Below are 27,999 nucleotides of genomic sequence, written 5' to 3'. Positions count from 1 at the left end.
TTTAAACCCCAGACATCTCTCCTCCGCCAGCCTGGAGGCTGGAAGTCTCTGTGGGCCCGGCTCCCTCTGAGGCTCTAGAGGAGCCGCCTCCCCCATCTCCCAGCTCTTGGGGGCTGCCCGCGGTCCTCAGCTCTGAGAGGCATCTCTGGGTCTTGGTCCCTGTAGTCAAGGACATCTCCATGCCTGTCCATATTCACGTCGTCTCCTCTCTGTGTGTCTAGCGCAGTATTTTCTCCTCTCTTATATGCACACCAGTCAGATTGGACCAGGGACCCACCCTACCCCAGCCCGACCTCACCTTAACTGAAGCACTTACACTCAGACAACCTTGTTCCAAATAAGGCCATGCCCTGGGGTTCCAGGAAGGACACGACTCTGGGAAGGACGTGACTGCACCCAGCATACCTGCAGGTCACTTGGGTGGCTTGATTCACAGGGAAGAAGAGCAAGGTGACTTGACCTGAACTGGCTGAGGATGGAGTTCCCTGGGGGGTCTCCTGCTGCTGCTGGGCCTTTGTCCTGTCCTGCCTGCACTGGGGGCTCCTGGGGACGATCTGTGCCTTCCTGGGCTATCCCCCTAGGATGCAGTGCAGGGCCAGGAGCTGGCACTGGTCAGGCTCAAGTGGAGGGCACACCCAGGTGCCGCTTCAGTGGTTGGCAGGCCTCGGCTTCCTGCTGGAGCCCATCCAGCTGCACAAAAAGGCTTTCTGTGTCCAAAAGTCAGGGCTATCCAGGAGGGGCCTGGTGCCCTGGGCAGGCCTGCTCCAGGCTCTAACTCTGTTTATTTCTGCCTTGATCCTGTGAGCTTCCTGGTCCTTAGCTGACTTGTTCCTGGGAAACTTTCTTTGTTGTAACATTGTAACAGCACCTGCTGCTGACGCAAGAGCTCCAATCCCAGAGGCACCCTGGACATAGAAGTCACTGTGGCCACACCGCCAGAAGTGTACCCTGAGCTGGACATCACTTCCCTGGAACCCCCAGGGGACATCACAAGCCCTGTTGCGATAGGACCGCTGCTGGCCCAGTATTGGGGGCAGGAGACCCAGGGTCCATGGGGGTTGTCCTCAGGCCCATGGCCTCCATCCCGACTCAGGGCCTGCTCTCCTCTCCCCCTCTCCCCACGTTTGGTGGGTGATTCATTTGTACAGCTCCAAGCCCCCCATTTGCCCTCAGTATAAACCAGTCCCCCCTGAATCAGTCCATGCCTGTGTCCCCTGAACATGGACACTCAGTCCTGCTCCTCAGGGAGGGTCTGGCTGCAGAGAACTCAGCACAGAAGGTGGGGCCGCACCCAAGACAGCTGCAGGGCAAAGCGACAGCTGGTCCTCAGGGAGCTTCTTAGAGAAGGGTGTGACCCCAGAGCCACCCAGAGGGTGTCAATTACTGGACTTTGAAACTTCTTTCTCTGTGTGACTCTCTGTGGGCTTGAGTAACCAAGAGGGACAGTATCAGAAAGCTGAGTGGTAAAGTGGAGTATATCACCCTGTGCAGGCCACACTGACTGTATTTTCTATGAGGTGGTGAGCTCACGGTGCCTGCCCAGAATGCCCTTCTGACCATCACCCGTCCGAACTCCTACTCATCCCTCAAGACCCAGTGCGATTTCACCCCCGAGGAGAAGCCTGCTGGGTAGCTAGCACCCTGTCAGGTATCGCACTGCAGTTCGCACTTCAAGGCCAATTCTCTGGGTTCTGAGGGCAGGCTTCTGCCTGGTGTCCTGAGGGCCCAGCATCACAGACCAAGTATCCATCCCATGATCATGCTTAGCCCATGCTTCTTACATACGTGCCAGTGGCCAGGCATCCTGCAGTGGGAGGTTGCAGCACCCAGGGCCAGATGGCCTGCTTCTTGGCCCTAGCTTGCCCTGGGCACCTGCGCACACAGCCCAGGTGGGGTTGCTGGGCAGGCTCCCGGGACAGCCCAACCAGCTGCTCAGACCAGGCTCTAGGCACCAGGCAGCCACCTGTTGGGGCGGGGCCAAGACAGGTGAGCCGGGGGCCTGCCGCTCTGGCACTGGGTTTGCTTCATTCCTGGAACTGAAGTGCCCCATTGGATTGCTGACAGCTACGGCTATGGGCCTGTGTGCTCTGGGAGGCAGGGTGGGCTCCCCGTCCCCATCCTCTGCCCCTGGTGAGAACAGAACAAGGAGAACATGCACCCTGGACTTCTCCCCACAGCCTCAGCTCCTGGGGCTCCAAGGCCAGCCCCGCCCCATTTTCTCCAAGAAGCCTGTGTCCTGCCCGCCCATCCCCAACCCCTTGCACAGCCAAGGCTTCTATGGGACCGGGCTCTGGGGCACTGGACCCTCTGCACCGTAGCTGCTGCCCCATGCCTGGCAGGTGATCAGACTGTGACCCTGGCATCCAGCTCGGGGTCACCAGCTCATGGATGCCTGCGGGCCAGGCTCCACGTGACAGGCGAGGAAGCCGGGGCCCCAGAGATAGGAAGGGACAAGCCCAAGGTTACTCGGCCCCAGACTGGGACCATGTCTCTCGGCTTCATCACTGTAATTACAGCCCTGTCTCCCTGTGGGGGATTTTCCAGGTTGGGGACATGTTCCATGTTATTCCTGCCTCGGCCCCAAGCCCCAGACTCCTGCAGTGGGGCTCAATCTACATTCACTGAGGGATGCCGAGCAAGTTACCAGGCAGCAGCTGGTGCTGGCTGCAGGAGAACTCAGTGGCTTCCCAGTTTCTTGCCTGGGTAGGCGGGCCGGGGGTCCATGCAGGTCCTGCTCTCCAGGCAATTCCAGGGGCAGCCGGGTGATTTCCCTGCCAGGACAGCCTTCAGATAACTGTCACTTCTAAGCCTGTTTCTGGGCATCTGTGACTTCCTGGAACCTGACCCAGTTCCCCTGCCTGGCCTGGCCTGGGGATATTGTGAGGAGTGGGAAGGCAGGGGTCAGGCCAGCAAATGCTGTGAGGAATTTAATATGATGTTTTTGTTAATTACATAAAAATCAAGCCATCTGTTAGCTTGGGTTACTCCCCTCTCTGGGAACAGAGCAAATGCCCTGAAAACAATGCAGAAACTGCTCTGTCTGTAAGCCTTGTGGGGAGGGGCAATTCAGACATGGGTGTCTCTGCACATGGGTTCACCCAGGGCTCCCTGGGTAGCAGAGCAGGGCCTGGGGAGTCATGAGGTGGGACACAGTGCCCGGTTCCAGAGCACACGCAGTCTAGCCCCATCAGTCCCTTGGGGAAGGGCAGTGCTAGAGATGAACCCCTGGGTGGTTTGGGGACCCGTCCTAAAACATACCTCTACCTGGGGGTTAAGTGCAGCCAGCAGGTGTGTCTGCCCTGGGATGGTGGACAACTCCCACCCCACAGTTCCTGGATCAGAGTTCAACAGAGAGAGAAGAATACCCCATTAGGAAGGAAGCCTGGAGAACACACCACAACTAGACCCCACGCTACCCCACTCTCCCCGCCAGTCAGGTGCAGGTGGGGCTGGCGTCCTTGATGGAGGAGGAGACCGCAGGGTCCCACAGAGGCAGGTCACATCACAGCTCTGCCAGGCCTCCTTGGTGACCTTTGGCGGATGTCCAGTAACAGAGACGAGCAAACCCAACTCCATACTGCAGCTGATCCTTCAGCTCTAACCTTCATTCTCTGTGGACAGATGGATGGAGAAATGGATGGATGGACAGATGGATGAATGAATGGCATGCATGCTCAGTCGCGTCTGACTCTTTGCAACCCACTGGACTGTAGCCCTCCAGGTTCCTCTGCCCATGGAATTCTCCAGGCAAGAATACTGGAGTGGGCTGCCATGCCCTCCTCCAGGGGATCTTTCTGACCCAGGGATTGAACCCGCATCTCTTATGTCTCCTGCATCGGCAGGTGGGTTCTTTACTGCTGGTGCCACCTGGGAAGCCCTCTTGTGCTCTGTGGCTGGAACTTAATCATGATGCCCTTTCATCTTGGTACAAGTAGGTCACCTATAGCCTGAAATATACAATAGCCCCTTCTCAAGGCTCTGCCTCCCAGCCTTAACTTTTAAAGGTAAAACACGTTTCATTCACATAGAGATAAAAAGTTGCAGAGCAGAGAATGTTTGTTCTGTTGGAAGTTTACAAGAACATGGTGCCTAGACCTGTGTGGACTGCTGCAAGAACAAAGGTCCGGGGTCTAGCCTGAGAAGTCTAGCCCCAGATCTAGCCCGGGGTCAATTACCAAGAAGTTTGCAGCAACCAGCCACGCCCCTCCCCTTTTAGTGGAAAGAAACCTGAATTCTAATTCAGCTAAGATGGTTCTTTGGGACACGACGAGTCCACCATCTTCCTGGATTCCTGGCTTTCCAAATGAAATCGCTACTGTTGCTCCAACACCCATCTCTCGATTTATCAGCCTGTTGTACCACAGCAGTATGAATTTGATAACATTTTGAGCCTTAGTTTGTTCCTCTGCAAAGTGGGTATAATTATTCCCATTTCATTTAGACATGCTTTTTAATTAATTCATTTTGTTTTTTTGGCTGTGCTGGGTCTTCCTTGATGCACAAGGGCTTTCTCTAGTTGTGGAGGGCAGGGGTTACCGTCTAGCTATGGTGTGTGCACCTCATCGTGGTAGCTTTTCTCGTTGCAGAACGCAAGCTCTCGGCTCAAGGGCTCAGTCGTTGCAGCATACAGGCTCCATAGCTGTGGCTCGAGGATTCTAGAGCGCGGGGGCTTCAGTAGCTATGGCAGATGCCCTTTGTTGCTTCATAGCATGTGGGATCTTCCTGAAGCAGGGACTGAACCCGTGTCCCCTCCGTTGGCAGAACAGATTCTTAACCACTGGACCACCAGGGAAGCCCCTAGATGTGTTGTTACAAAATAATTTCCAAGCTTTAGCTTTCGCATTAAAAGAAAATGGAAAGGAAGCTGGGCAAGGTAGAGTGAGTTCCCTTTCGTGTGAACAAATGTGCTTAAGTGCGCAGAGGACATTCTGGGAAAATGCCTAAGAACTGTGAAACGTGGACAGTGGCACTCAGAAGGGGCAGAGTCTTCTGTACTGTCTGACTTTAACAACCAACTGCAGGTATTGTATCCTTATTAAAACATACTCAATACATTTGTTAAAATGTAGTTGATAAAAATAACTTTTTGCTGGAGAAACAGCAAAAAATAAAGAAAAAGCACCTCTACCTTTCAAGAGCTGTGACACAGAAATGAAATCAGCACACCTGTTTTCCCTGACTTGTGGTTGTCGCCTGTCTTTTCAAGTACTCGAGGTTGGCCTGGGATTAAGTGGCCTGGAAACTCATGTCACTGAGCAGGGACCCTCCTGACCTGCTCCTGGGTGGGTTGTTGGGTGGTGCCCAGGCCTGATGGTGCTTCCTTGAGCCTCACACTGAGCCTTTGTTCTTTCTTCCTGGCCAGGCTGACAATGGGCATTGACCCTGCTCTGGCTCCCAGGTGTTCTCCCAGATAGAGAGGTGTTCACAGGCAGCTGCAGCTGCCATTGCCCCTCACTTGCTACTGCAAAACAGCGGGGTGGGAAGCACCTCTACTAGCCTTTGGGATGGTCGAGCCTCTGGGGACTTTGAGTGGGCGGGGCTGGAGGGAAGGGCTCCCAAACAAACAGAACCTGGAGTGCCTGTGTAAACACAGGGGTATAAATAAGTCTTCTTGGCCAACTCAACATGTTTTCTGAGCAGTCGGGTCCCCAGAGCCAGCCTGTGACCATGGAGGCCAGAACATTCTGGCTGCTGGTGGTGGTGGTCCTGGCCTTGGGGTCCTCCAGTTCAACCGGGCAGTATGTGGGCCTGTGTGAGTACCGCTCTGACCCCCTCCCACTGGGCGGCAGGGAGGAGGAGGGGCCGAGTGGAGAGTGGGAACACAGGACTAGGGGACAGGACATGGAAGAGCCAGGCTGGGGGCTTTCTGTGGGCTAGAGGAAAGTGGCCAAGCTCCTTAATAATTTAATGATTGCTACTTTAGCCACCTGATGCAATGTACTTTACATTAAGAGCATGAAGGTTAGAGCTGAAGGATCAGCTGCAGTATGGAGTTGGGTTTGCTCGTCTCTGTTACTGATCAACTACTTTAGCCACCTGACTCATTGGAAAAGATCCTGATGCTGGGAATGACTGAAGGCAAAGGAAAGGGGGTGGCAGAGGATGAAATGGTTAGAGAGCATCACCAACTCAATGGACTAGATAACTCAATGGACATGAGTTTGTGCAAACTCCAGGAGATAGTGGAGAGCAGAGGAGCCTGGTGGGCTACAGTCCATGGGGTCACAAAGAGTCAGACACAACTTCGGGACTGAACAACAACAACAAACTTACCAGACACATACATTTTCTCTCAGCAGCCCTACGAACTGGGTCTTGCTGTCCATATTTTGCAGACAAGGAAACTGAGCTTCAGAGAGTTAATAACTGACTCTACTGGTCAGTGTGGAAAGCAGGATGGGAACTCTGGTAGCCACACAAAGCCTACCCTCCCACTGCCTTCCTTGCTGGAGACTTCTGAATCAACAGTATAGGTCTTTCTACATTATTCTGGCACATTTGCAAAACACAAAGAAAAGACAAATGAAAACAGCCGCTTCCAGAACATTTTCAATACCTACAGTTTTCATTTAGCCATTGAATTGTGATTCCAGGTGGGGCATGACTGTTCCATTAACTGGATTTTGCAGAAATTCAAGTGTGGTTTTTATCAGGTTCTGAGTGGTCTCAAACTTGGGAGCCATCAGAATCACCTGGAAGCTTTTAAACCTCAAAGCCCAGTAGGATGTGCCAACTACATCAGAAGGTCTCTGGGTGGGAGCAGGTGTCGCTGGTCCTGACCCCACCATGAGCAATGTTTGGGAACCAGTGGAATAAGGAATTATGAATTGGCAGCCATAGAAGAGGATTCTAGGTTCCCTGTGAATTCTATTTGCCTAAGGAAAAATCCGGTTAAGGAATGAGGCACAGTGGACTTTTGCTGAGCTTCTGACATAAAGACTTATCTGAAAAGTGAATCATAGAGACCCACAGATACACAGGCACGGTGTGTCAAGGGAAGGAGGGAGAGGCAGAAAGGAGCTCACATTGCGGTTTTCTTACTTGAATGCCTATCTTCTATTATCCTATTCATTTTTAAGGGGGAAGTTCTGTTGATTAAACACTGAAGGGGAACTTTGTTTCCGGGTTCAGGGGACCCTGGATTCCTGTGGGTACCTGCCAACTGGCAGGAACCCAGGCTCTACAGGTGCTAGGAGCACCCAAGTGAGAGACCCCGGGCAGCCGGCCAGATCTTTCACAAAACATTTCTCCTTAAATACTTATGGGGAAAGAGGGCCCTGGAGCAGCATGTTGGGGGAGGGGTGGGGTTGTATCCTATGAACTGGGAGCTGCAGGGAGGGTGCGGACTTGTAAATGCGGCCGGTGGACCAACCCCAAGCCAGAGAGGTCTGTCTGACCTGGCTTTGTGTGGACCAGCGGCGAACCAGTGTGCAGTGCCGGCCAAGGACAGGGTGGACTGCGGCTACCCCGAGGTCACCCCCGAGCAGTGCAACAACCGCGGCTGCTGCTTCGACTCCAGCATCCACGGGGTGCCCTGGTGCTTCAAGCCCCTGCAGGAAGCAGGTGAGCCAGATCGAACGCACAAGGTCTTTCAGGCCCCGGGAAGCCACACACACTTGGGCCCTGGGTGGGCCCCCTATGCCACATCTGTCTGCTGGGCAAGGCGGGGCTTCCCAGGTGGCACCAGTGGTAAAGAACCCACCTATTCATGCAAGAGACACAAGAGACGTGGGTTCAGTCCCCGGGTTGGGAAGATCCCCTGGAGGAGGGCAGGGCAACCCACTCCAGTTTGCTCGCCTGGAGAGTCCCATGGACAGAGGAGCCTGGCAGGCTGCAGCCCAGGGGATCACGAGTCGGACACGACTGATCACTCATGCACTTAGTTTTTCATCCTTTGAGAAAGGTGTTCAGAGTCAAGGCCTTATGTAGAGGGAAATAGCTTAAAAGCTACCCTGGAGAAAAGTGGATATTACATGGGTTTGGAAAACCGGGCTGACTTTCAAGGCCATTTTCAGCAAGCACCCCACTCAGAGTCTTGGTCATTTGTGATCTGTGACGTGCTCTCTGTCTGGACGTGGAGTCCTGGCACGTCTCCCCACCCCGCCACCCATCTCCTGCCCGTACCACGAGGGGCTGCCCCCTCCCTCGCTGGGGCAGTGGGGTGCAGGGTGGCCCTGGGGGACCCTGCCCAGGAGCAGACAGCAGCGCACTGGGTGCTGTGCTTTCCTGGCTGTATTCCGCCCCCCTCCCCGCCTGTCCCCCATCTCCACCCCCATGGAGGTTGCCGTGAGCCATCTGGAGCCCAGGTGCCAGCTCACCTTCTAAGAGGCACGTACTACTATGTGAGGCCCTTTCCTGGAATTGGCACAGTGGCGGGGGTGGGGGGGATAGGGGCACCCTCGCCCTTTGTTCCTGGGGAATGACAAAGGCACCTGCATTCCAGCCAGCCGGTCTGCCTCCCTAATCAGTTACGGGGGTGGGGGGCTACCCATAGCCCAGAGCTCCTCCCCTTCCCGCAAACCCCAGCAGAGGTCCAGATCAGCCTCTGGGCCCAGTGGGGAGTCACCCCTGTGCTGATCAGCCCCGCCTCCACCTGCTCTTCAGCCCAAGAGGATACTTCTTTGAACTCTAGCAGCGGCCCTGTCTGGCCTGGCCCATCTCAGGCTCCATTTGTCCTGACCCCTTGGGTACCCCTGGGATATGTGGCTGTTCTCCCAGGGAGTGGGGACTCGACCCTTCCCCAGGGACTTGGCAGGGAGACAACACACACCACCAACCTGGAGAAGCCAGGCAGCGGTGGCCGGGGACCACACAGCTGAGGGTAACTCTTGTCTGTGCTTCATTTCCAGAATGCACCTTCTGAAGCCACGTGGCCACCTGACACCCAGGGAGGGGACCTCCGCACTTGGGTACCCTGCCCGCCCACCCAGTGCTCATCCCTCTGCTTCTCTCACACTGCTCCTGGCCAGGCCTGAACCAAATGCCTGGGGCCTGATGTCTTAAAGAATAAAGCTCCCGTGCTCAGCATGAGGACAGGTCTTCATTCCTAAGACTTGACGCCGCTGTGCTTTATTTCTGCCAAGTCACTCTCTTCCTTCTCAGCCTTCCACCAATGGGGGCAGAGGGCAGTGTCTTAGCATCACCCAGCAGAGGGTCTGCCCTAGGCCTGGGGAGCAGGGAAGGACCCCAAAGTAGCTCCCTAGAGGTGAGGATGCTGCAAACCTGAGACCTAGTGTGGCCAGACAGAGAGTGCCACTTGGACACTTAGAAGGTTTCTCACCTTCTAAGCATCACTTAGAATGGTGTTGAGAAACACCATTTCAAATGTAAGTTCCCCCCAAAAGGTTATTCATGACTTTCATGGTAAAGAGAGAGCCAATAAATCCATTTTACCAATTGGCACTTTTTTGGGTATTTCTTTGCAAGTCAAGTGTAGCATCTGTGACACCTTGGCCTACTTTTGCTATTTTTCCTCTGAAAATGGATGCGGTTTTAATCCATAAACAAAGTGTCACCATGAGAGCTCTTGAAGTCTTAGCCATCCCCAGATGGAGAGTCATCTCCCCCACTCTTGGAGACACTCGGCTCTCCCGGGACACCAGGAACGTGTCCACACCGTCAGACCTAAGCTCCTGCTCTCCAGGCCACATGGCCGACTCCTCTGATGCTACTGAGGGCTGTTTCTGCTGCTCGGAGGCCAGGAAGTAATGCGGCCCCCGAAGGCAGGGCTTCTGGGCCTGAGCCACCCTTCCTGCTGGAAAAGAGACACTGGCTCCTTTTCAAAACAAAAGGCTTCCTTTTTAGCCTTGCACTTGGGGCCAGGTCTGTAGAGTGAGAGCCTGTGTGTGTCCTAGAAGGGAGAGGTTAATACCCTTGTTGTAGGATAAGCAACTCATCCCAAAGCCCTTTGAGGGGGCACCAGCCAGAGCCCACCCAGGAGCGGCCTGCCTGTTACACTGAGATGTGTCAAGTGAGGTCTGGTTGGAGGACCAAGAGCTGCCCTGACGCGGCACGTGATTCCCCACGTGGGAGCCCCCAACCTGGTCTCCAGCCCTCTCACACCCTCCACCCCAAGAAAAGGACTCTGTCCCATCCATCATCCCCGATGGCCCTGAGTCAGCATCTCTTCCTGGCACCAACCACTCCCCCCGCTCAATTTGTCCACAGATTCCCAACAGCATCTCCCCCATAGGTCCCTACTCATCCCCCACCCCCAAGAGGACAGGGCACTCAGCGTACAGCCTTGCAGGGTAAGGAGGGAGACAAGGCTGGGACCACAGGGGACGATTCCCTTCCCCCACCTTGGAGGCAGCCAGGCCCCTGCACGCGCCCTCCTGGATGGAGCCCACTGGAGTCACCGTCTCCCTATGCCACTGCTGCCACTGCCCACCTGGCACTCCTGTGGTCAGCTCAGAGCCACTGCTTCTGTGTCAAGGCCTCCAACACCATCAAGGGGAGGGGTCCTTGCCCCCACCTCAGCCCCCAGACGGCAGCTTCTACTTGCTCACTGGTTGTTCAGGGTCCTTGCCGGGGTCCAGCCCCAGCTGATCCAGGGTATTCGAAGGAGAGACAGCATAGGCGACCTATTTATTTAAATATTCATCAAAGATATAATGAGTAATAGAATGAGGATAGCTCAGTGAGGAAATTCAGTGGAGAAAAGCAGCTGAAATAAGGATAGCTCAGTGAGGAAATTGAGTGGAGAAGAGAGGCTGAAATAAGGATAGCTCAGTAGGAAAATTTAGTGAAGAAAAGAGGCTGAATAAGATTCCAAAGCAGGGAATTTACGTCACCTACGAAGGCCACAGGTGTCCTCCCGTTCTCCCGAAGGAGAGGAGACGCTAAGGCCTCCCTGGTCAGATCTTAGAAGCCCAGGCAAAATTAGTAGGCTTGACGAGCTTCCCCGCCTCAGAGGAAAAATTCAGCCAGAAGGTGAAAGAAAGAACGACATGGGGAGACCAAGTTTCGGTGAACAAGAAAGAGACGTACTTTATTTTCCAAAGTAGTTTTATACCTTAAGTTGTGCATAGAGGATAATGGGGGAGGGGGTGGAGTCATGCAAGGACAGCAGTTCCTGATCCTAATCGAAGCCAGGCCAGGCTTTCAAACTTATCATATGCAAAAGTTTAGGTGATTTACATCATCTTCTGGCCAGGAGGCCTGTTAACATTTTAAGAAACTTATTTTTCTCTAAAGGTGATTATTCCAAAGTCAGGCGCCAGCCTCCAAAAAGCATTGGATAAAGTTGCATTCCTATAGGGCAAAGGTGAGGTGGGCTCAATCAAGAAAAGAATTAACTCAAGGGTCCAAGGTTACAAACATTAAAGCTACTACTTACATTTCTATACACCCATTATATCAATCAATACACTGCCAAGGACACAGTAGGTAAGGGATATGGAGACTTAGCAGCAAACATTGGCCCAATAAGTGAAAAACCCTTCACCAAAACAATTTCTAATCAATCTTTTAACTACTTAAAGGAATCTGTGTTTAGACAGTTTAGAACATCTCCTGCCTCTCACAGTTGGGAGGCTCTGAACAATCACATGTGGCCGGAAAAACCTATTCAGGCAGGCTAGAGGACTTCCAAAGGAGTTTGTAGGTTGAAACACTGTCACACCCAGGAATTATTAACTGGAGCTGTAAGCTAACTCTTTTTTCAGAGAGAGGTAGTGGGGGACAGCCCCCCGTAAAGTCAGAGTTGTAGGTGAAAGCACAGAGCAGAAAGTAGGCAGACTCTGGTTTTGGGGGGTAGATGCTCGAGAATTTCCATGGGGACTCCTGAGGCTCGATCCCGCCTTTGGGTGTGCCAAGCCTCCTTCCTCATGACCTTTGCCACGGGCGGAGCTTGCTTCCAGCAGGTCCTGTCTGGAGAATGTGTTTCCTGGGAAACTTGGGGGAGACCCCAGGCCAGAGTTAGATGCTGGAGCAACCTTCGTCCCTACCAGAAGACCTGGCCACAGGTGGGAGGATGGGGAGATGGAGCCTTAACACATCTCTGTTGTTCCTGCAAAGGTCAGAGGGGTCATCATACAAGCTGGGCATCTGGGGTCCCAGTTGGCGTAAACACTAGCCCCTCCCCAAAGCCAACACTTCTCAAGTGGCTCAAACAACAGGTGTGGATCAGAATCACCCAAGGAGTTTCCAAGAGTCTCAGAGTCTGGTGATGAAATCGGGGTCTCCAGGGCAGCTCACAACCTCAGTGATATCCAGTCAGGCAGAGAGAAGCTGGGCATGTCCTTCTGTGCAGGGTCAACATCTGATAATGGAAGCCACGTGTGTTGTGAGGGTCTGTGACACCAGGAAGGACAAGACCCCCAGAGAGGGGCCTGACCAGGCAGACTCGGATCGTCTTTGAAACTGTAACTCTCCAGTCAAAATGAAATACACAAGCAGAGCCAGTGGCTGACTTGTCCTCCAAGCCAAGATAACCGCAGACTTGTGGGGACCTGGACAGGCCACTTCTTAAATAATTTCATATCATTACTGAGTTAGGGCACACACTTCAATCCCATGCCTCACCCTAGCCACACAGGGCGGGGGCTGTGGCTGTAGTAGTCTCATAAGTGTGTTCAAAGACCACCGACATCAGGCCAGACAGCTCTGACCTCGATGGAGCAGGACACAGGGAAGCCCAGTTCCCCGTCCTTCCAATCTGGTCCAAACCACAGTGACTAATGGCCCCCTCTGCTGGCTGACCTGAGTGACTGCAGCTTCCTGCAATCCCAGCTTCAGCCTGTCTCCAAGTCACTCACTTTCTAAATGGGATTTACTAACAGGCCTGGTCACCTGACCACGTCACCTCCAGACAGCATGGGATCTTGAGCAGAGCTGACCCCCAGTTTCCACCAATTAAGCAAAAACTTCATCTTCTCAGGAAACTTGGAATTTTTTTCTCATTCTCCTTTTCCTTGCGGTTAAGTTTAACCCTGGCCGTGGTGCTCCATTTCCCGCTTCCTGAGATGTCCTCTAGTCCCAGGGGGTGGGGGAGCAGAGGAGGTGGGGGTCTCATGAAAGCATCTAGTGCCCCGTCTCCCTGAAAATAAACATTGAAAAGGCGGCTCAGCCTCCTTTAGTGCACACAGCTGCAGTGCTGTGGGGCTTCACACACTTTACTTCATTCAGCCCCCACAGCAGCCTGTGAAGTACAATCGTTATCTCCGTTTTTACAAGTGAACAAGCAGAGGCACAGAGAGATTAGGTCAGGAGCCCAGGGTCACACAGCAGTGGAGGGAGATCTCCAGGGTCTGCAGGCACTTCCCCACCCCAGCAGCTCTGAGCTCTCAGAGTAGAGAAGGCTCCTTCTTAGTTATCAGGCCAGTAGCTGGGTGGGGCAGCTTCTGGGTGGTGGGTAGAAGAGGGGTTTCCCTGTCCAGGTCAGTAAGTAGCAATGGCTGGGTGGCTGCTGCATGTCCTGCCAAAGAGAGCTGGAAGTAGCCCCACTGAACCTGCAGTTTCCAGAAGGATCTTGGAGGGTGTCCCTCTGGGACCCTGCCTCCATGAGTGCCAGGCCAGGGTGAGAGGGGGAGGCTTACAGAAGTCCACATCACCCTGCCCAGTGTGGAAGCCCAGATCCCAGCAAGCCCCAGCTTACTCAGCAGGAACTGGGTGGAATTCACTCCAAAATGCCTGAGGGGGAGCCTTAAGTTCAGCCGTAGAGAAAACTCAAGTCACTGATGTGCAGAGTGCAGATGTGTGCACCACGTTCTGTGTGTCTGCCCGAAGCGTGTGGCTGCCCCTCATTTCATCCTCTGTACAGACACTCAGAGGGTCTGTGTGAAGCCCAGCATCTCACAGTGACGCCTGGGGTGGGAGGAGCTTGGCGGGTCTGGCTCCCAGGCATGCTCTGTGTTGGCGGCAGGGTGGTTCCGCCATTATCCTTCCCCCAGGTGTGGACATCTCACGCTGAGGCCAGCCGGAAGTCGCTGGCTGACGCCCAGACGGATCTGTAAAGATAATCAAAGCTAATAAGATGATCAAGCACTTGGCATGTGGCAGACACCCATCAGGTACTTGAGATTTGCTAAGTCCTTGAAAGCCCATGTGGTGTGGGGGGTGGGTACCGCCATCCTGTTGTTCATTTTTTCTGAAGAGGAAGCTTTCGCAGAGCCCTTAAGTAATTTGATCAGGCATCCACAGCCAGGAGGCAGCCTGTGAGGATGCACTGTGGCGGAATCATAGCACCTCCCATCTAATCCATTTTATAAACAGCAATAGATTTCTGACAGATGGCGCTAGTGGTAAACAACCAGGCTTCTGATGCAGGAGAGGAGAGAGATGTGGGTTCGAACTCTGGGTCAGGAAGATTAAGGTCCCCTGGAGGAGGGCATGGCTACCCCCTCCAATATTCTTGCCTGGAGAATTCTGTGGACAGAGGAGCCTGGCAGTCTAGTCCATAGGGTTGCAAAGAGTCAGACACCACTGAAGCAACTAAGCACAAAGAAATTAAATTGTTAATATGTTTACAAGCTTGTGTAAAGAAAGGTCTATAACAATTGGCTAGGTTTAAAAAGGAAACACTGATGGGGAATTTCCTGGAGGTCCAGTGGTTAGGGCTCAGAGCTTCCACTGCAGGGGGCACAGTGCAGGCAAAAAAAAAGAAAAAGGAAACATTGAAATGCTGAAAAACATGAATAATTATCCTAATTACTGACTTGCCATGACCCAAGAGAACATCCCACTGAGCCCTGCTCAGTCCCTGAGTTCTGTGTGACCCGGTGGGGGGTCTCCCAGGGGTGGGTGGTCTTCCTTGGCTCTGGACCCTAGATGTCAATTAAGTACAGAGAGTGCTAACCAATTTTAAAATTCTGGGAGGAGAGGTACTACAATGTGGACTGGGCACTTTTTTCTTTGATTTATCCTTACTTTACCAGTGAAGAAACAAGAGAGAAATTCGCTTAAGGACACAGCTTTGCTAAGACTCAAACTCAAAGTGTGCTGGCATTTTCCTGGGCTGCGTGCAATTTGATCATCACTGGTGGATTTCACGCCCCCCGGGCACTCGACTGACACTGACTGTCCAGGTTCCAAATGGCCTATACACCACCCATTAAACCTTCCTACCTCCTGGTCAGTGCACATCTAAAATTTGAAGCTACCAGTGGTCACGGTAGGTTCAAAAAATGAATCGGGTCCCATAGGATCCAGGGATCACTCTGATATCAAATACCTTCCTCACTGATTAATGATGCACATTGTGGAACCTTCCAGAAACCATGGGATGAGCGCTTTGGCTTGCCCAGAAGAAGCCAGACCCGCTGCCTTGCTGCTGGTGGAAAGGGAAAACAAACATCAGGCTTACTCCACCCCCAGCATACACAGTGGGCCATTAAACCTGCTTATTATTAACATTACTTGTGACGTTCACAGGCTTTTCTCCTCCTCTTGTGTCAGTGCGGTTGTCTGTGAGAACGTTGCTCTGACATTTCTTATTTGGCAATAACTCCTTCCGTATTGTTCCAAAATATGTCGACTACTCACTGGAATTCATCACTCTGTTCTAAGAATTCTTAAACGCTCAGAGGCATAGAGAGGAAGGGTTTTGCAGGGTCAGGTGATCAATGCATTCACCAGGGAAGCCTGCAGGGAGGCGAGTGGGTGATGCCGGAAGTCCCAGGTCTCACTGTGGGTCTGACACCAACAAGTGGAGCAGGGAAGGAAGGACTTGGGGTAGGGGGCAGAGCCTCGGGCCACGGCTAACTTCAGACAAGGTTTCCAACAGGTGGATCCCTAAACCAAGCTGCCCCTTAGCAGAAAACTGCATGGGGAGGAATGGCCAGGTTGGGAGGGGCCTGGGGGAGGTGTCCTGGTGCCGGTGCCCTGGGGCTAGAGGCAGGGTGTGGGTGCTGGGAGGGGCTGCCTTGGACGCACCATGAGAGTGGGGGTCACGCGTGGGGTCTGCAGCCCCACCTCCAGGGGGACAGCTTCTCTGTGCACCTGTTTCACGTCGCACATTTCCTTCTGCTTGAATTTCCAGAAAAGCTTCTGTGGTTTAGATTGGAGGTTGTAAGGATATAAGTATAAGGTTGTTTTCCTACTTCTCAGATTTATTGAAGCATGGATGCTACGGTAAAAACAACCACAGTGGGGATCAGAAGGGACATGGCTGCGTGGATTCTGGAACATTCCGAGGATGGCATGAATGACGTACCTTCTGGTCCGATTTGGAGTGGGGGGTGGGAAGCTGGTGTGAGGAGGGTCATTCTGAGAGTCATGAGGGGCAGGGTGATCACCAGCCATCTGGTGGGCAGCTCTGGTTTCTTTGAGGGGCTGTGCTTGGGACGGTTTGGGGGTGAGATGACTAACTTTCATCTTATTTGTTTAAAGGCGTGTGTAGAATATTGGTGAATGAGATGTCTAATAAAGATCTTTTTGGAAGGAGTGGACAGTGGCGGGGATGCTGGTGGGGAAGTGCGGGTGGCTTGGAGCAGAGGACGGCGTCTAGAGACAGAGAAACCTGCACAGGGAGAAACTGTGGGGGCACCAAGCCTCAGCGGGGCTTCTCCCTGTGTCCTGTCCCCTCACACACACCTGCAAGGGAAACCTAGTCCTCCTCTCACGGCCTCTGTCAGGTGAGGATCCCAGAGACACCTGGACCCAGGACCAGCCTGAACCCCGGTGCTGAGCCCTGTGGGGCCCTGACAGTGTAAAGACCCACAACACTGACTCCTGGTGATGTTCACCCATCGTCTGGTTGTGGTTGTTTAGTCGCTGTGTCCAGTTCTTTTTGACTCCATGGACTGTAGCCCTTCAGGCTCCTCTGTCCATGGGATTTCCCAGGCAAGAATATTGGAGTGGGTTGCCATTTCCTTCTCTAGGGGATCTTCCCAACCCAGGGTTTGAACCTGCATCTCCTAGCAGAGACTGGGAGAAGTGTGGGTGTGGGGGCAGACTCCTCCAGGCCGCTTCCTGTGACTGGACCGACTCTTTGCCATCAGCCTCCTCAATGCCTTCTTCTGAAGGCGGGAGTGTGATGCAGGGGTCAGGAGTCCTGGTCCCCCGCTAGACTGTCACCGTCTGAATTCCACCTCCACCATTTGTCTTGGGACACTTGTCTCATCTCTCAACCTCAGTTCCCTGGCCTGTGAAACGTGCTGGCCATAGTGTTCTATCCCCAAGGATGCCTGAGAAACGAGATCACACATGAAAGCCACCTGACCCTGCGTTACCACTTTGCCTATCGAGTGGGGCTGGCGTATCTCCTCCCGCACTCTCACTTTCCTTCCCAACTTCATCCATCATAACACCTTCAGAGGAACTGTTTCATTAAGAGAGAGCGCAGTGCAAGGTGGACAAAATTCCCCACAGCCTCCACCAGGCCCCAGGCCCGAGTCTCCCCGCAGGCTGTGAGCTGCTGCTGTCAAAAGGAAAGAGAAGTGAGAAACAGGAAAATCTGAAAATAACGATGATTTATTTTCATTTATGTCACATTTTCATAAATGGCATCTAATTTCAGAAAACAAAACTCAAGTCTGCAAAAAATGCACGTACAAATCATCTAAGGAGATAATTCTACAGAGATATACAAAGTAGGACCAGGGTTTATAAGATTGAGTCAGAAAGCTCACACCCTAGGGTCTGCTCAGGTCCCTGTTCCAACAGAGGGAAACAGCCAAGGAGTCAGGTACCCAAGGGAGCCACTGTCACTTAAAAAAAAAAAAATATATATATATGTACGTATGTATAGATGTCATTCTCATCTACAAGAGTGCACACCTCTGCCAGAATTTCCTAAAGCTACGCGGCTATATCAAGGCAAGGTTATCCACACAGCATTATAAAAACCAGAGATTACATAATTACAGGTTAGATATACAGATATATGCACATCTTTACACAATGATTAAAAGTGTTATTTGCATTGACTCTTGCTTTGGAAGGAAGAACAAAGGAAAAAAGGTAAAGTAGCTACTCATCGAGTAAAAGGCAGCAGTTCAGATTCAGCTCTGAGCAGGTATTAAGCCACTCTGTCTGCAAAGAAAATACAAACTTGGGGAGTGGGGTCAGCTACGTGTGCTAATTTTTTAAACATACACATTCTACCAAGAAACCCATCTCTGGTCATCCCCCTCCCCAGGGAGCATTTGATGATAGAAACAGAAAACTTCTAGTGTGGGGAGAGTGGTTCATATTGTTAGCAATTTGGGTGATAGAACCTTTTGCTATCATTTTTCACTGGCCGAGGACTTGGAATGAGGTATTTGTGATGATTCTTGGGCAGCCTGTGTTCCAAAGGTCATAGAAAAGTGTCCTCTAAGGTACACGATGCCAGAATTGTGGGGGAAAAAAGTAGAGATATAAAAACAAAGTATCTACCACAGCCACTGGAATACTCTCGATGAAACCAACCGTGGTGCCTTTCAGACGGGGTTGTGCCTGGGATGTCCAGGAACCCATGAATGTAGGGCTCTCAACCTTGTCCCAGGTGCCCATGACTCTCAGTCTATCTCTTCGAGATCTGACCCATTCCACCCAGCTCGAGAGGGCATGTTCTGGGATCCCCAGGAGGGCAGGTGAGTTTGGTAACTTCTCCCCTTGGAATGAGTGAGCCTGCTGTTTCCTCTGCCCCAGCAAAGACCTGCTTGGAAAATACTGTTTTCTTGAAAGCGCCACAGTGCTGATCCAGGGCTGTGCTGACTGGACCACTGCCTCGTGGCAGGTGAAATGAAAGCAAGGCTTCCTGAACACTCCTTCAAGGAGACGCCCTGGGGGGCTTGAGAAGTTGCCCCCAAGCAGGTCAGGGACTGTCACACCTCACTGCCTGGCCATGCCTCAGCATCTCCACCCCAGCTCACCTTGGCCCTGCTGCAGGTGAGGGATGACCTCCATCCTGCAGAGGTACCAGCAGATGGCTTCCAAGTTCCCCAGGACCAGATGTACTAGCATCAGTGAACATAGGAAGTACCATTTAACTGTACACAAAATCGGGGCCACAGTTAAACGCTTGTGCAGGGTTCTCGCTCATATTTATAGACACCTCAAGCAGAGGGTGCGGGCCATGGAGACAGAACTTCGGCTGACTGTAGCCGTTTTCTGCTTTGCTCTTTTCCACTTTTGTGGCTTGGGCTCGGGCTGTTTCCAACATCTGGTTAAAACCATGAGCCCCAGGGAGAAATTCACACATACTTGTGGCCCTATCCTCGGTTTGGGGGTGTCTCCGTGGGAATGGGGAGCAGACTGGTTGGGTCTGGCCTTCCCACTGTATACTCACAGCCCATTTTCCCTCCCAAAGTGGGGCCCAGACCCAGCTGACAGGCTCTGTCTGGCCTGTGAGCAAATGAGGACACACTTCTGTGCTTCTGTCCTTTCTCTGCAGCTTTACATGGTGGAAAAGCCCTGAGGCTGTGCCCCTCCAATGATGACCACTTGGCTGGCTGGAAGGTGGTAGCCAGTGCACTTTCTCCTCTGATGTTAAAGGTCTATTTTAAGAACAGGGAGGTGTCAGGGGCTCTAAGTCTGGCCTGAATTCACTTGAGTCGTCTGTAGAAACCTGGCTTCCTTGGCTGGCCTCAGGGCCACTGTTATAGGCCACAGTGAATGCCTGTTTGAGGACTGATTCCACGCTGATGCATTCAGAGATAACAAAAATGAAGCTAATGCTAAACCTTCATTTCCTCAAAGATGGGAAGAAGAAGTGGGGGAGGACATGTAACAGCTGTCAGAAAACCTGGGCTGAGCCTCAGAAGGACATGCCTGAATGCTTCAACTGCATGCCGACTTCCTGCCCAGAAAGTGGGATTTTCAGCCCAGGCTGCATGGAGCCTGCAGGTGGGAAAAGTGGACTCCACAGGGAGGGTGTGGGGCTCCCCCATTTCTGGTCCCAGGGGGACCCCCAATAGGGACATCAGAAACACCTGTTTTTGCAGAAGGCGATTGTCTCTGGGGCATTTCCCTGAGGCAGGAGGTCAAGTGCAGGGACCGGAAGGACCAGACCTTAAATGGAAGCTGCAGAGAAGGGTGGGATCCGCAGGGCAGCGGTGGTGCAGAGAGGAAGCAGAGGGAGGCTCTCAAGCCTGCCCCACTCCAGGGAGCTCTTCAGTGTCTGCACACACTCTCCGGGCACTTAGCAGAAACGCAGGGGCCGCCCATCCTGGGACTTGCCTGGCTCCATCCTCTGTGTCCCCAAGGAGAGAGGCAAGCCCATGATGACAACGAGCCCTAAACACACTTCCCTGGAAAGTGTGGCTCTGGGTGTATTTCCTGACCAAAACCAGGGAGCCGAGCAACACCCTACACCAGCTTCCACGGTCCCTGTCCCCTAGGACTATCGCAAGGGAGGCACACATGGTCCCTGTGAATCTGGGCTGTCGGCACTTTCTAAAGCCCTGGCTCACATTAACAAGGGGGCGGGGAAGAGATGGGTGAGGAGGCTGGAACACAGAGGAGAAAAACAGAACTTTAAGACAGTTCAACATGAGACACGAAAGTTACTGAGAGAAAGGAGACTATTTACAATCAGGCGTTAGACGGGGCCACTGAGGAATGAACCAGAACCTCTGCTGGACGTCAGCAAGGATAATTCCAAATACAAACAAAGACCCCTCCCCTTTACTGAGTCAGATCCAAGCCCAGTATTTTGAGTCTGAAGCATTTAACACTGAACACAAGTGAAAAGTTATAAAATATTTTATTAGCGGTCTTATTTCTTCAGAGCCTCTAACTTGATGGCCATACACACTGCACCTCCCTCCGCCCAGCTGGGTCGTTTGGGTTTGCTTTCTGCCACACGCTGATCAAGCCGGCATTTGCTGAAAGACTGAGTTGGTTCTGACTATGCTTCACCATCTGCTCGGCAGGTGTGAAGTCGGGGAATTTTCTCTTTCCTTCTTGGAGTAAAGGACAAGTAAAGATTTACAGACGCCACAGATAATACTGTGAGATACACACCCGGAGCCAGCTGGCGCATGCCCTTGCGCATGTGTGCACACACTCGTAGGCACACACACACTGGACCCTCTCGGACCCCAGCCAGCCCACAGGCAGGCTGCGTTAGGAAGCTACAGCCAGGCACGGGCAGAGGAAGGCACCTCTCCACTGAGACAGGGTGGGTGGGTGGGTGGGGTAGGGGTAAGAAGCTGGGTCCCCAGGCCAGCTCGGGACCCCCTTACAAAAGGCAACTGAGGAAAGACGAGCAGGCTGCCCCCCATCCCCATGGTCTGCACGGTGACAGCAAGTCCAGAACTATCCTCGTTTCGCACTTTACACCTTGAAAAGCACTTTCGAGTCCATTCACACACTGAGAATAGGAGGCAAGAGGGCAGAGCAAAGTAATAGAGCATTTGGGGTCAGACCTGGCTCTCTCCTGGTCCTAGCACCCAGGGCCTCACTGAGCCTCCCCAGCCTCGGTGCTCTGGCTGCACCAAGCATGCGGGGGGCGGGGAGGCGGTGAGGGGGAATCAATACACGTTAGCGAGTGAGGACCCAAGCAGAGGAGCTGGTTAGGCACACAGCCGGGCCGCCCAGTGAGGAATGATGGATGCTAGGCACACGGGGGGATGTTCAGCCGTGAACCCACCGGAGGCCTTTCTACCTCACGCACTGGCCTGCCCCTGACCTTTCTCAGGTGGGAAAATGACCTTTCTGTGGATCTCTAGGATGAGTTTTTACCTAAAAGCTTAAGTCCTGTTTCTTGGTCCAGAAGGGCCCTCTCCCAAGGTGACTTAATCAGATTCCAGCACCTTTGTAAAATGTTTACCTGGTGTCTTTCCTTCCCATGTCACCCATACGAAGCTTTGGAAGCATTTAATTCTCAAGCTGATGTTCAGTAAGAGTAGGTGAAAGGGAGGTCTGAGGTACTGCAGACAGAGGCGAAAGGCTCCCAAGATGGGCTGGTCAGCAAAGCCAGGACCTGACGCTTCTGAGGAGCCACGGGGGTTAGAACACAGTGGAGCTCCTTCCTCTCCTCAACCCCATGGATCAGAGATTCTCTGGACTTACATTCTCACCTATACTGACAACCAGAAAGGCAGCACATCACTCATCCGAAGTTTCCTCCTTCCTTCTAAATGAAGAAATGAAATCACAGATGAAGGAAGATCCAAGTCATTACATTCAGAAATTACTTAAAAGAATTAGACTTGGCAAGTGGCCCTGGTTTAAATTTCAATGTGTGAAAGATGGCACGTCACCCTCCCCCCCCACCTCTTAACTAAGCCCATTTAGGAAAATAAAATCAACAAGTTACTTGGATATTATCTTTTGTTGTTGCTTAGTTGCTCAGTCGTGTTGACTCTTTGTGACCTCATGGACTATATATAGCCTGCCAGGCTCCTATGTCCATGGGATTCTCCAGGTAAGAATACTGGAGTGGGTTGCCGTTTCCTTCTCCAGGGTATCTTCCCGATCCTGGGATCGAACCCACATTTCCTGCTTGGCAGGCGGTTTATTTACTACTGAGCCACTTTGGGAAGCCCGGATATTATCTCAGGCCATTGCAGTAAGGGTTTTTTTTTTTTTTAATCAAACTTCCATACAACAAAAAAGCAGATTCACTCGGAGACCCTGATTCCAGGTTACAGCATCCTAGAAGGGGAAAATAGTTCTGTTTCCTTCAGAAACCTTCTTTGGCCTGAACCCCCTTCTACCCTGTGGCCACACTGATTCTGACAAGCACACAGGCTCCTGCCAGGAATTCAAAGGCCATTAACCCTACAGAAGTGCCCATGATTCTTGCCCTAGAGGGATTTTGCTTAGGTGATCGCATCATTGGAAAGAAGTTTCCAATCCGGAAAGACTGAAAAGATGATGGTGCCGCTGAGTTGCCATGGAAACCAGATGTGGGAGACAGCATCTCCCATGGCTCTCAGTACACAGTTTGATGGAGCTCCAGAGTCTTGGCCACACTAAGCTTCTGCCAGTTTTTTACAAAGGCCTTGGATTCTCAGGAAATCTCAGCATCTTCCCTCCTATGCAATTAGTACATCTTTCATGGGCTACACCTGCAGATCCTGCACATTCACATCTGGGTTTCTCTGAGCCCAGGTTCAGTGGAGGTAGTTGATGTGATAAGTGAGGGAAGAGAAAATGTTTGTAAAAAATCAGCAGGATTGAGCTTCTAGAATTTTTAGGCAAAATTAAGGTGTTCAGAAAGTTAGGAGAAAAAAAAACCCCAATATATTTTGCTTAAGTGAAAATAAGAAGCACGGGGGAAATAAAAGATTTTGAAAGAGATAGCCGAATTTGCCTTACAACTTTCTGTACAACTTAAAAAATTCCCGCATGGCTTAGTGCACATGGTTGGTTCCAAGGTTTTCCTCCAACCTGCAACCAGCAGCTGTGTCTTTCCCAGGTTCTGTCTGCAAATGAGACCAGCTCAGCGATCAAGCCAAACCCCTCACATCTCTCCACGAAGTAGGTTTACCCTGAATAATTTTCTTCACCAAGTACTAAAAAGGTATAGCTTCTGGAAATGAATGAAATTGATCGACTTTTGACTTGGAAAACGACTTCTCGTTGGAAAAAGAGACAAACTGTAGAAAGATGCAACTATGAAAATACCAGTCACAGGATGGAGTCCCTCTTGGCTTCGCCTTTCCACCCCTGGACATCTGACTGCCCAGGGGCCCCGGGAAACCACCCACATTCCTCGTGCAGAACCAGAGCTCCCTGGTGAGAAGGAAGAATTCTGCTGAGGAAGCCTCTTGCCACCCACTATGTGGCAGTTTTAAATTCTGCCTCAGGGGTTGTATTTTAAAAATTTCTGCATGTGAAAAAGAAAGACCATTCTACATCTTCTTCCTAGTTATAGCTAGAAAGGGTAATGGAGAGAAGACCCAACTCAGTGGGGCGGCGAAGTCCAGCACAGGTTCGCTGCCTGACAACCCGACGTAGTCCCCAGGGTCCACAGGCGGGTCTGTGTCCTTGAGCCCGCAAGGGTTCTGGAAGTGGCCCATGGCCACGGTGTCCAACGTTCCTCTCTCTGGCTTTGCAGCACTTTACCTCTCGGCCCGGATTTTGTATCTCAGCACGAGGTAGGCGATGAGACGCAGGGAGATAAAGAAAATCCCCAGGACAATGAAGTCCAAGTAGAGCTTGGCGTTCTCCACGTCCAGTTCTCGCAGGATAGCCTCTGACTTCTGGAAATGGCAGGTCTCGTTGGTGTTACAGTGCAGGTCCTCCCGGTCAAGGCCGTAGATGGAGAGGATGACCCCCTCAAACCCATACCTGAGGGGGGGACGCCAGAGTGAGGAGGGCTCAGGACCCCCCCATCCCTACCTCTGCCCATGTCTGTGGAATGTACACTGACCCCCCCACCCCATCCTCAGCCTGGCTCCCTCCCTCCCTGGAGGTCTTTTTTCCTGGAATACTTCTTAACCACTCTGCAGCTTCCTAGCATAAACTCACTCAACAGCTTGACCGAGTGTCTTCCAATTTCCTTGCCTCCAAAGTCTCCACACACACACAAAAAAACAACCCAAATTTAACCAAGAGTGGGTATTGTTCAGAGGTGACACGAATGGAAAAACACATTGATCACTTCTGATATCACACCTTTTTTTTTTTTAACAGTTAAATAGAATAAAAGGTCTGAGAGCTTTTCAAGGCCTGCAGAGCATTTGAATAAAACATTTCTGCACCACCTTTCATTCTGTTCCAGCTCTGCATTATCAGAACAAAAATGCTAATTCCGAGAAGAAAGACACGGGTCTCTGATTTCTCAGTCTTGAAAGGTTCACCATTGCTGAAACTCTGCACAAGGGCTTTGTTTCGATTTTGTTCTCGGGAACAATGTACCTGGCTCTGAATTGACATTCTAGAAAACACAAGCTTGTTCACAGCTTGGGACCCTAGGTGTCATGTGGAATGGCTGTGGCTGGGGGCACAAGCTCTAATGACCGGCCCTGCCTGCTGAGGGCCAAGGTGCCAAAGCGCCTGTGAGCCAAGAGCGTGAAATCTGATGCTGAAGTGCTAAGGCACCAGAGCAGTCTTGTTCAAGAATATGAGGACGCTTGAGACATGTCTTGTTTTCCACTGGATTTCTTACTCAGAACCTTGTACTGTGGTGTTGGAGAAGACTCCTGAGAGTCCCTTAGACTTCAGTGAGATCAAACTAGTCAATCCTACAGGAAATCAGTCCTGAATATTCATTAAGGACTGATGCTAAAGCTGAAGCTCCAATACTTTGGCCACCTGATGTGAAGAGCCAACTCATTGGAAAAGACCCTGATTCTGGGAAAAATTGAAGGCAGGAGGAGAAGGGAGTGGCAGAGGATGAGATGGTTGGATGGCATCACTGACCCAGTGGACATGAATTTGAGCTACCTCTGGGAGATGGTGAAGGACAGGGAAGCCTAGTGTGCTGCAGTTCATGGGGGTGCAAAGAGTCAGACATGACTTAGCGACTGAACAACAATAAGAACCTTGTTATAAGCAGTGTTTATTCCAGAGAAGAATGAAATTCTTCAAGGCAGCTCTCTAAAGCACGTAGGACATGGGGTTGCCATGGCTTGTCCAGGGCACCAGTGAATGCTTGCTTGGTCGCCCAGTCATGTCCAACTCTTTGCGATCCCATGGGCCATAATGCACCAGGCTCCTCTGGCCATGGGATTCTCCAGGCAAGAATACTGGGGTGAGTTGCCATTTCCAGGGCACCAGTAGCTAGGGTTTATTTTATCCACGAGTGTGTGTGTGTGTGTGTCTGTGTGTCTGTGTGTGAAGGTGAGGCACACACAACTGGGAAGAAAAAGGCACTGATACTTTCTAGGTTCATGACCTGAGAATCCACCTCGCATCTAGCTGACGGCCAAGGAGGGGCTTTCATGAGCCTCTGCCTGTCCCCAGTTCCCTTCCCTTTGTTGTCCTAAAGGCCCCTAGTTCTAAGGGGCCCCGCAGGCTACCTGACGTAAGAGACATAGGACATCCACTGCAAGTAGGTGGGGATCGTGTCAAAGCTGACGAAGAACCCTGAGAAGAGGAGCACAGGGATGGCCGTGACGGGTCCCACGAAGGTCGCCACCTGGGAGGGGACACAGAAGGACCTTACTCCTACCCACCCCCTCCTCCTAAGGGGGCCCGGAGCCCACAGCCCACGCTTCCAGGAAAGGGCCAGAGCTGTCAGGACAGGTCGTCCAGGTCATCCAGGTCATCCAGGACCAGGATGGCACAGACGCACCCCTTTGGGGAGGAGCAGTCTGGTCTCCTGCACAAGGAGGAGCCAGGTTGGTGCCCAGCAGGACCCAGCAGAACCCAGCAGAGGGGACGGAGGCTGAAAGAGCATGGAGGCCCTGAAAAGCAGGGACAGAGAGATGCTGGTGGGGCCATGAGGGCGCTTGTGGGGTGGGAGGCACACGCCTGAGGAGTTGACATCCTGTGTCCCAGCAAGGAAGGGTCAGGAGTGAGACTCCCTGGGTGCCGAGAGCAGCTGGCATGGGCCCAGCACTTTCTACGGCTGTTGGCTGTGAGATGGACACCACTGCCATTCCCGCCCATGGATGCGGGTGCTGCCCAGAGGCCGTGGACATGGAACACGAGGCCACGCAGCAGGGGAGGGGGCAGCAGAAAGCCGTGGGGTGCTGACTCCCCAGGCTTCTGGCTTTGTTTCCTAAGGCTCAGACTGGCCTGAACACATGAAGCCCTGGAGATGCAAAAACTGTGCACACAGTGGGTTTGGCAGGCTGGGAGTAGGTGGCACCAGACATCCAGAAGGGGCATGTGGAGGGGCTTGGGCAGGTGGGAGTGTGAGCTGTGATGGGGTTGTCTGGGGAACAGCTGTGTGGATCCCACAGAGGCAACAAAACATAGGAATTGAGAGCTTGGCCTGAGAGCTGGCTGCGTGACTGTGACAAAATCACCTTGCCTCTCTGGGCCTCAGTCTCCCCATCTGTGAAATGGGAGGACTGCACCTAACTTGTGGGGGTGCTTAGACTCAATGAGCTCATGTTCAATCACAGGTCCAGCTGGCCTCTGGGCACAAACTCAGCCCGTCCTTGTGCCAGAGACCAGCCGCTCCTCCCCAAACAGGTGCTTGGTGAGAACAGCACTGGTGTGCCCCGTGACCCGTAAGGCCACCTGCTGCTGTCAATTTGCCAATCCTGAGCAGCCAGGACACCTTGATCCCTTCCCCAGCGACCGACTGACCGACCTGCTGAAGCCAGGCTGGGAAGTCAGGACAGAATCAGGAGGAGGGGTCTCAGGGGCGGGGTACTGAGCCCACAGGGCCCGCAGCCCCAGCCACATGGGTGGAGGTGGGGAAGCGAGGTCCGCCCCATGGTACATCCTTGGCTGGTACCTGCAGTGATGTGGATGCAGCTCCGATCAGCAGGCCCAGGGACTGCGCCACCAGGGAGGTCATGGTGCCCAGTGCCGCGAACAGGACGAAGCGCACAGCGTCAGACGGCTGCGACGTCATCCAGTACACGATGCTGCAGTAGGCCACGGGGAACATGATCTGGAAACACAGCGCCCGTCACCCTCACCTGCAAGCCGCACCTCCCGCCCCCCAGGGATGCTGGAGAGCCCCGCCCCGTCATGCCACGCCAGGGCGCATGCGCACCTGAAAGGGCACGTCCGCCATGGTCTTGGCCAGGTAGTAGGCCTTCAGGCTGTACCAGTAATTCAGGTGTTCTCGGAGAAACACGCTCATCTCCAGAGGAACTAGGGGGCAGGAAAGTGAAAAGGGTCACTCGGACATTACAGCACTCCAAGAACTCAGACAAGGGGTCTCCTGCAAGGCCCTCTGCAGCCCCAACTTGGGCTGCTTTCCTGTGAATCTGAAGTGCTTCAAGTATTAATATCTGGAGTTTGAATGGAAAGGTATGAAATGATTCACCTGCCTGGAGAAACTGCCTAGTACGCTGGCATCACTGTAGTGACTGGTCCAAGTATCTCCTGCTGAACCTGTTTTCACTGAGTAACTGACAATGCAATGCCTTTCCCTGGGCAAGTCCTCAGAAGCTGCCCTTGTAAACTCAGGGCAACTTAAGGAGGAGGCACTGCTGGAGGAGCTATCTAGGCTGGGAGACCTGGTGAAGCCAGTTTTCCACACTGTCCCCCTGAAGC

At 52.6% G+C, this 27,999-nt stretch overlaps 2 protein-coding genes and 1 long non-coding RNA gene across 4 annotated transcripts in view; 1 reads left to right on the top strand and 2 right to left on the bottom strand.

The window, feature by feature from the left end:
- Positions 1–5,619: 5,619 nt before the first annotated feature.
- On the top strand, positions 5,620–9,050 carry TFF3 (trefoil factor 3). Its single transcript, XM_061422324.1, has 3 exons — positions 5,620–5,752; positions 7,417–7,563; positions 8,850–9,050. Exons 1-3 carry the CDS (start codon positions 5,626–5,628, stop codon positions 8,861–8,863), a joined length of 288 nt encoding a protein of 95 aa, XP_061278308.1. The 5' UTR covers positions 5,620–5,625; the 3' UTR covers positions 8,864–9,050.
- Positions 9,051–10,963: 1,913 nt separating this feature from the next.
- LOC133250741 (uncharacterized) lies at positions 10,964–16,783 on the bottom strand. Its single transcript, XR_009737411.1, has 2 exons — positions 13,598–16,783; positions 10,964–13,039 (listed from the first exon to the last, which is right to left on the bottom strand). It is a non-coding gene; the product is annotated as an uncharacterized LOC133250741 (long non-coding RNA).
- A 3,827-nt stretch (positions 16,784–20,610) lies between these two features.
- Positions 20,611–27,999, bottom strand: part of ABCG1 (ATP binding cassette subfamily G member 1) — a 65,614-nt gene continuing 58,225 nt past the window's right edge. For both annotated transcript variants that reach the window (XM_061422303.1, XM_061422311.1), the window contains exons 12-15: positions 27,494–27,594; positions 27,230–27,388; positions 25,839–25,957; positions 20,611–24,165 (exon numbers count right to left, since the gene is read on the bottom strand). In XM_061422303.1, coding sequence (XP_061278287.1) covers positions 23,937–24,165; positions 25,839–25,957; positions 27,230–27,388; positions 27,494–27,594 — 608 coding nt within the window. In that variant the 3' untranslated portion in view covers positions 20,611–23,936. The remainder of the gene's footprint in view (positions 24,166–25,838; positions 25,958–27,229; positions 27,389–27,493; positions 27,595–27,999) is intronic.

Source organism: Bos javanicus, chromosome 1 (genome assembly GCF_032452875.1).
Source record: "Bos javanicus breed banteng chromosome 1, ARS-OSU_banteng_1.0, whole genome shotgun sequence".
NCBI lineage: Eukaryota > Metazoa > Chordata > Mammalia > Artiodactyla > Bovidae > Bos > Bos javanicus.
This window is presented reverse-complemented; position numbering and strand designations above follow the sequence as displayed.

Excerpts from the sequence above, each read along its gene's own strand:
- TFF3 (XM_061422324.1), top strand. The coding sequence starts at position 5,626 with ATGTTTTCTGAGCAGTCGGGTCCCCAGAGCCAGCCTGTGACCATGGAG. Across the intron at positions 5,753-7,416 it reads CGGGCAGTATGTGGGCCTGT|CGGCGAACCAGTGTGCAGTG; the intron begins GTGAGTACCGCT and ends TGTGTGGACCAG.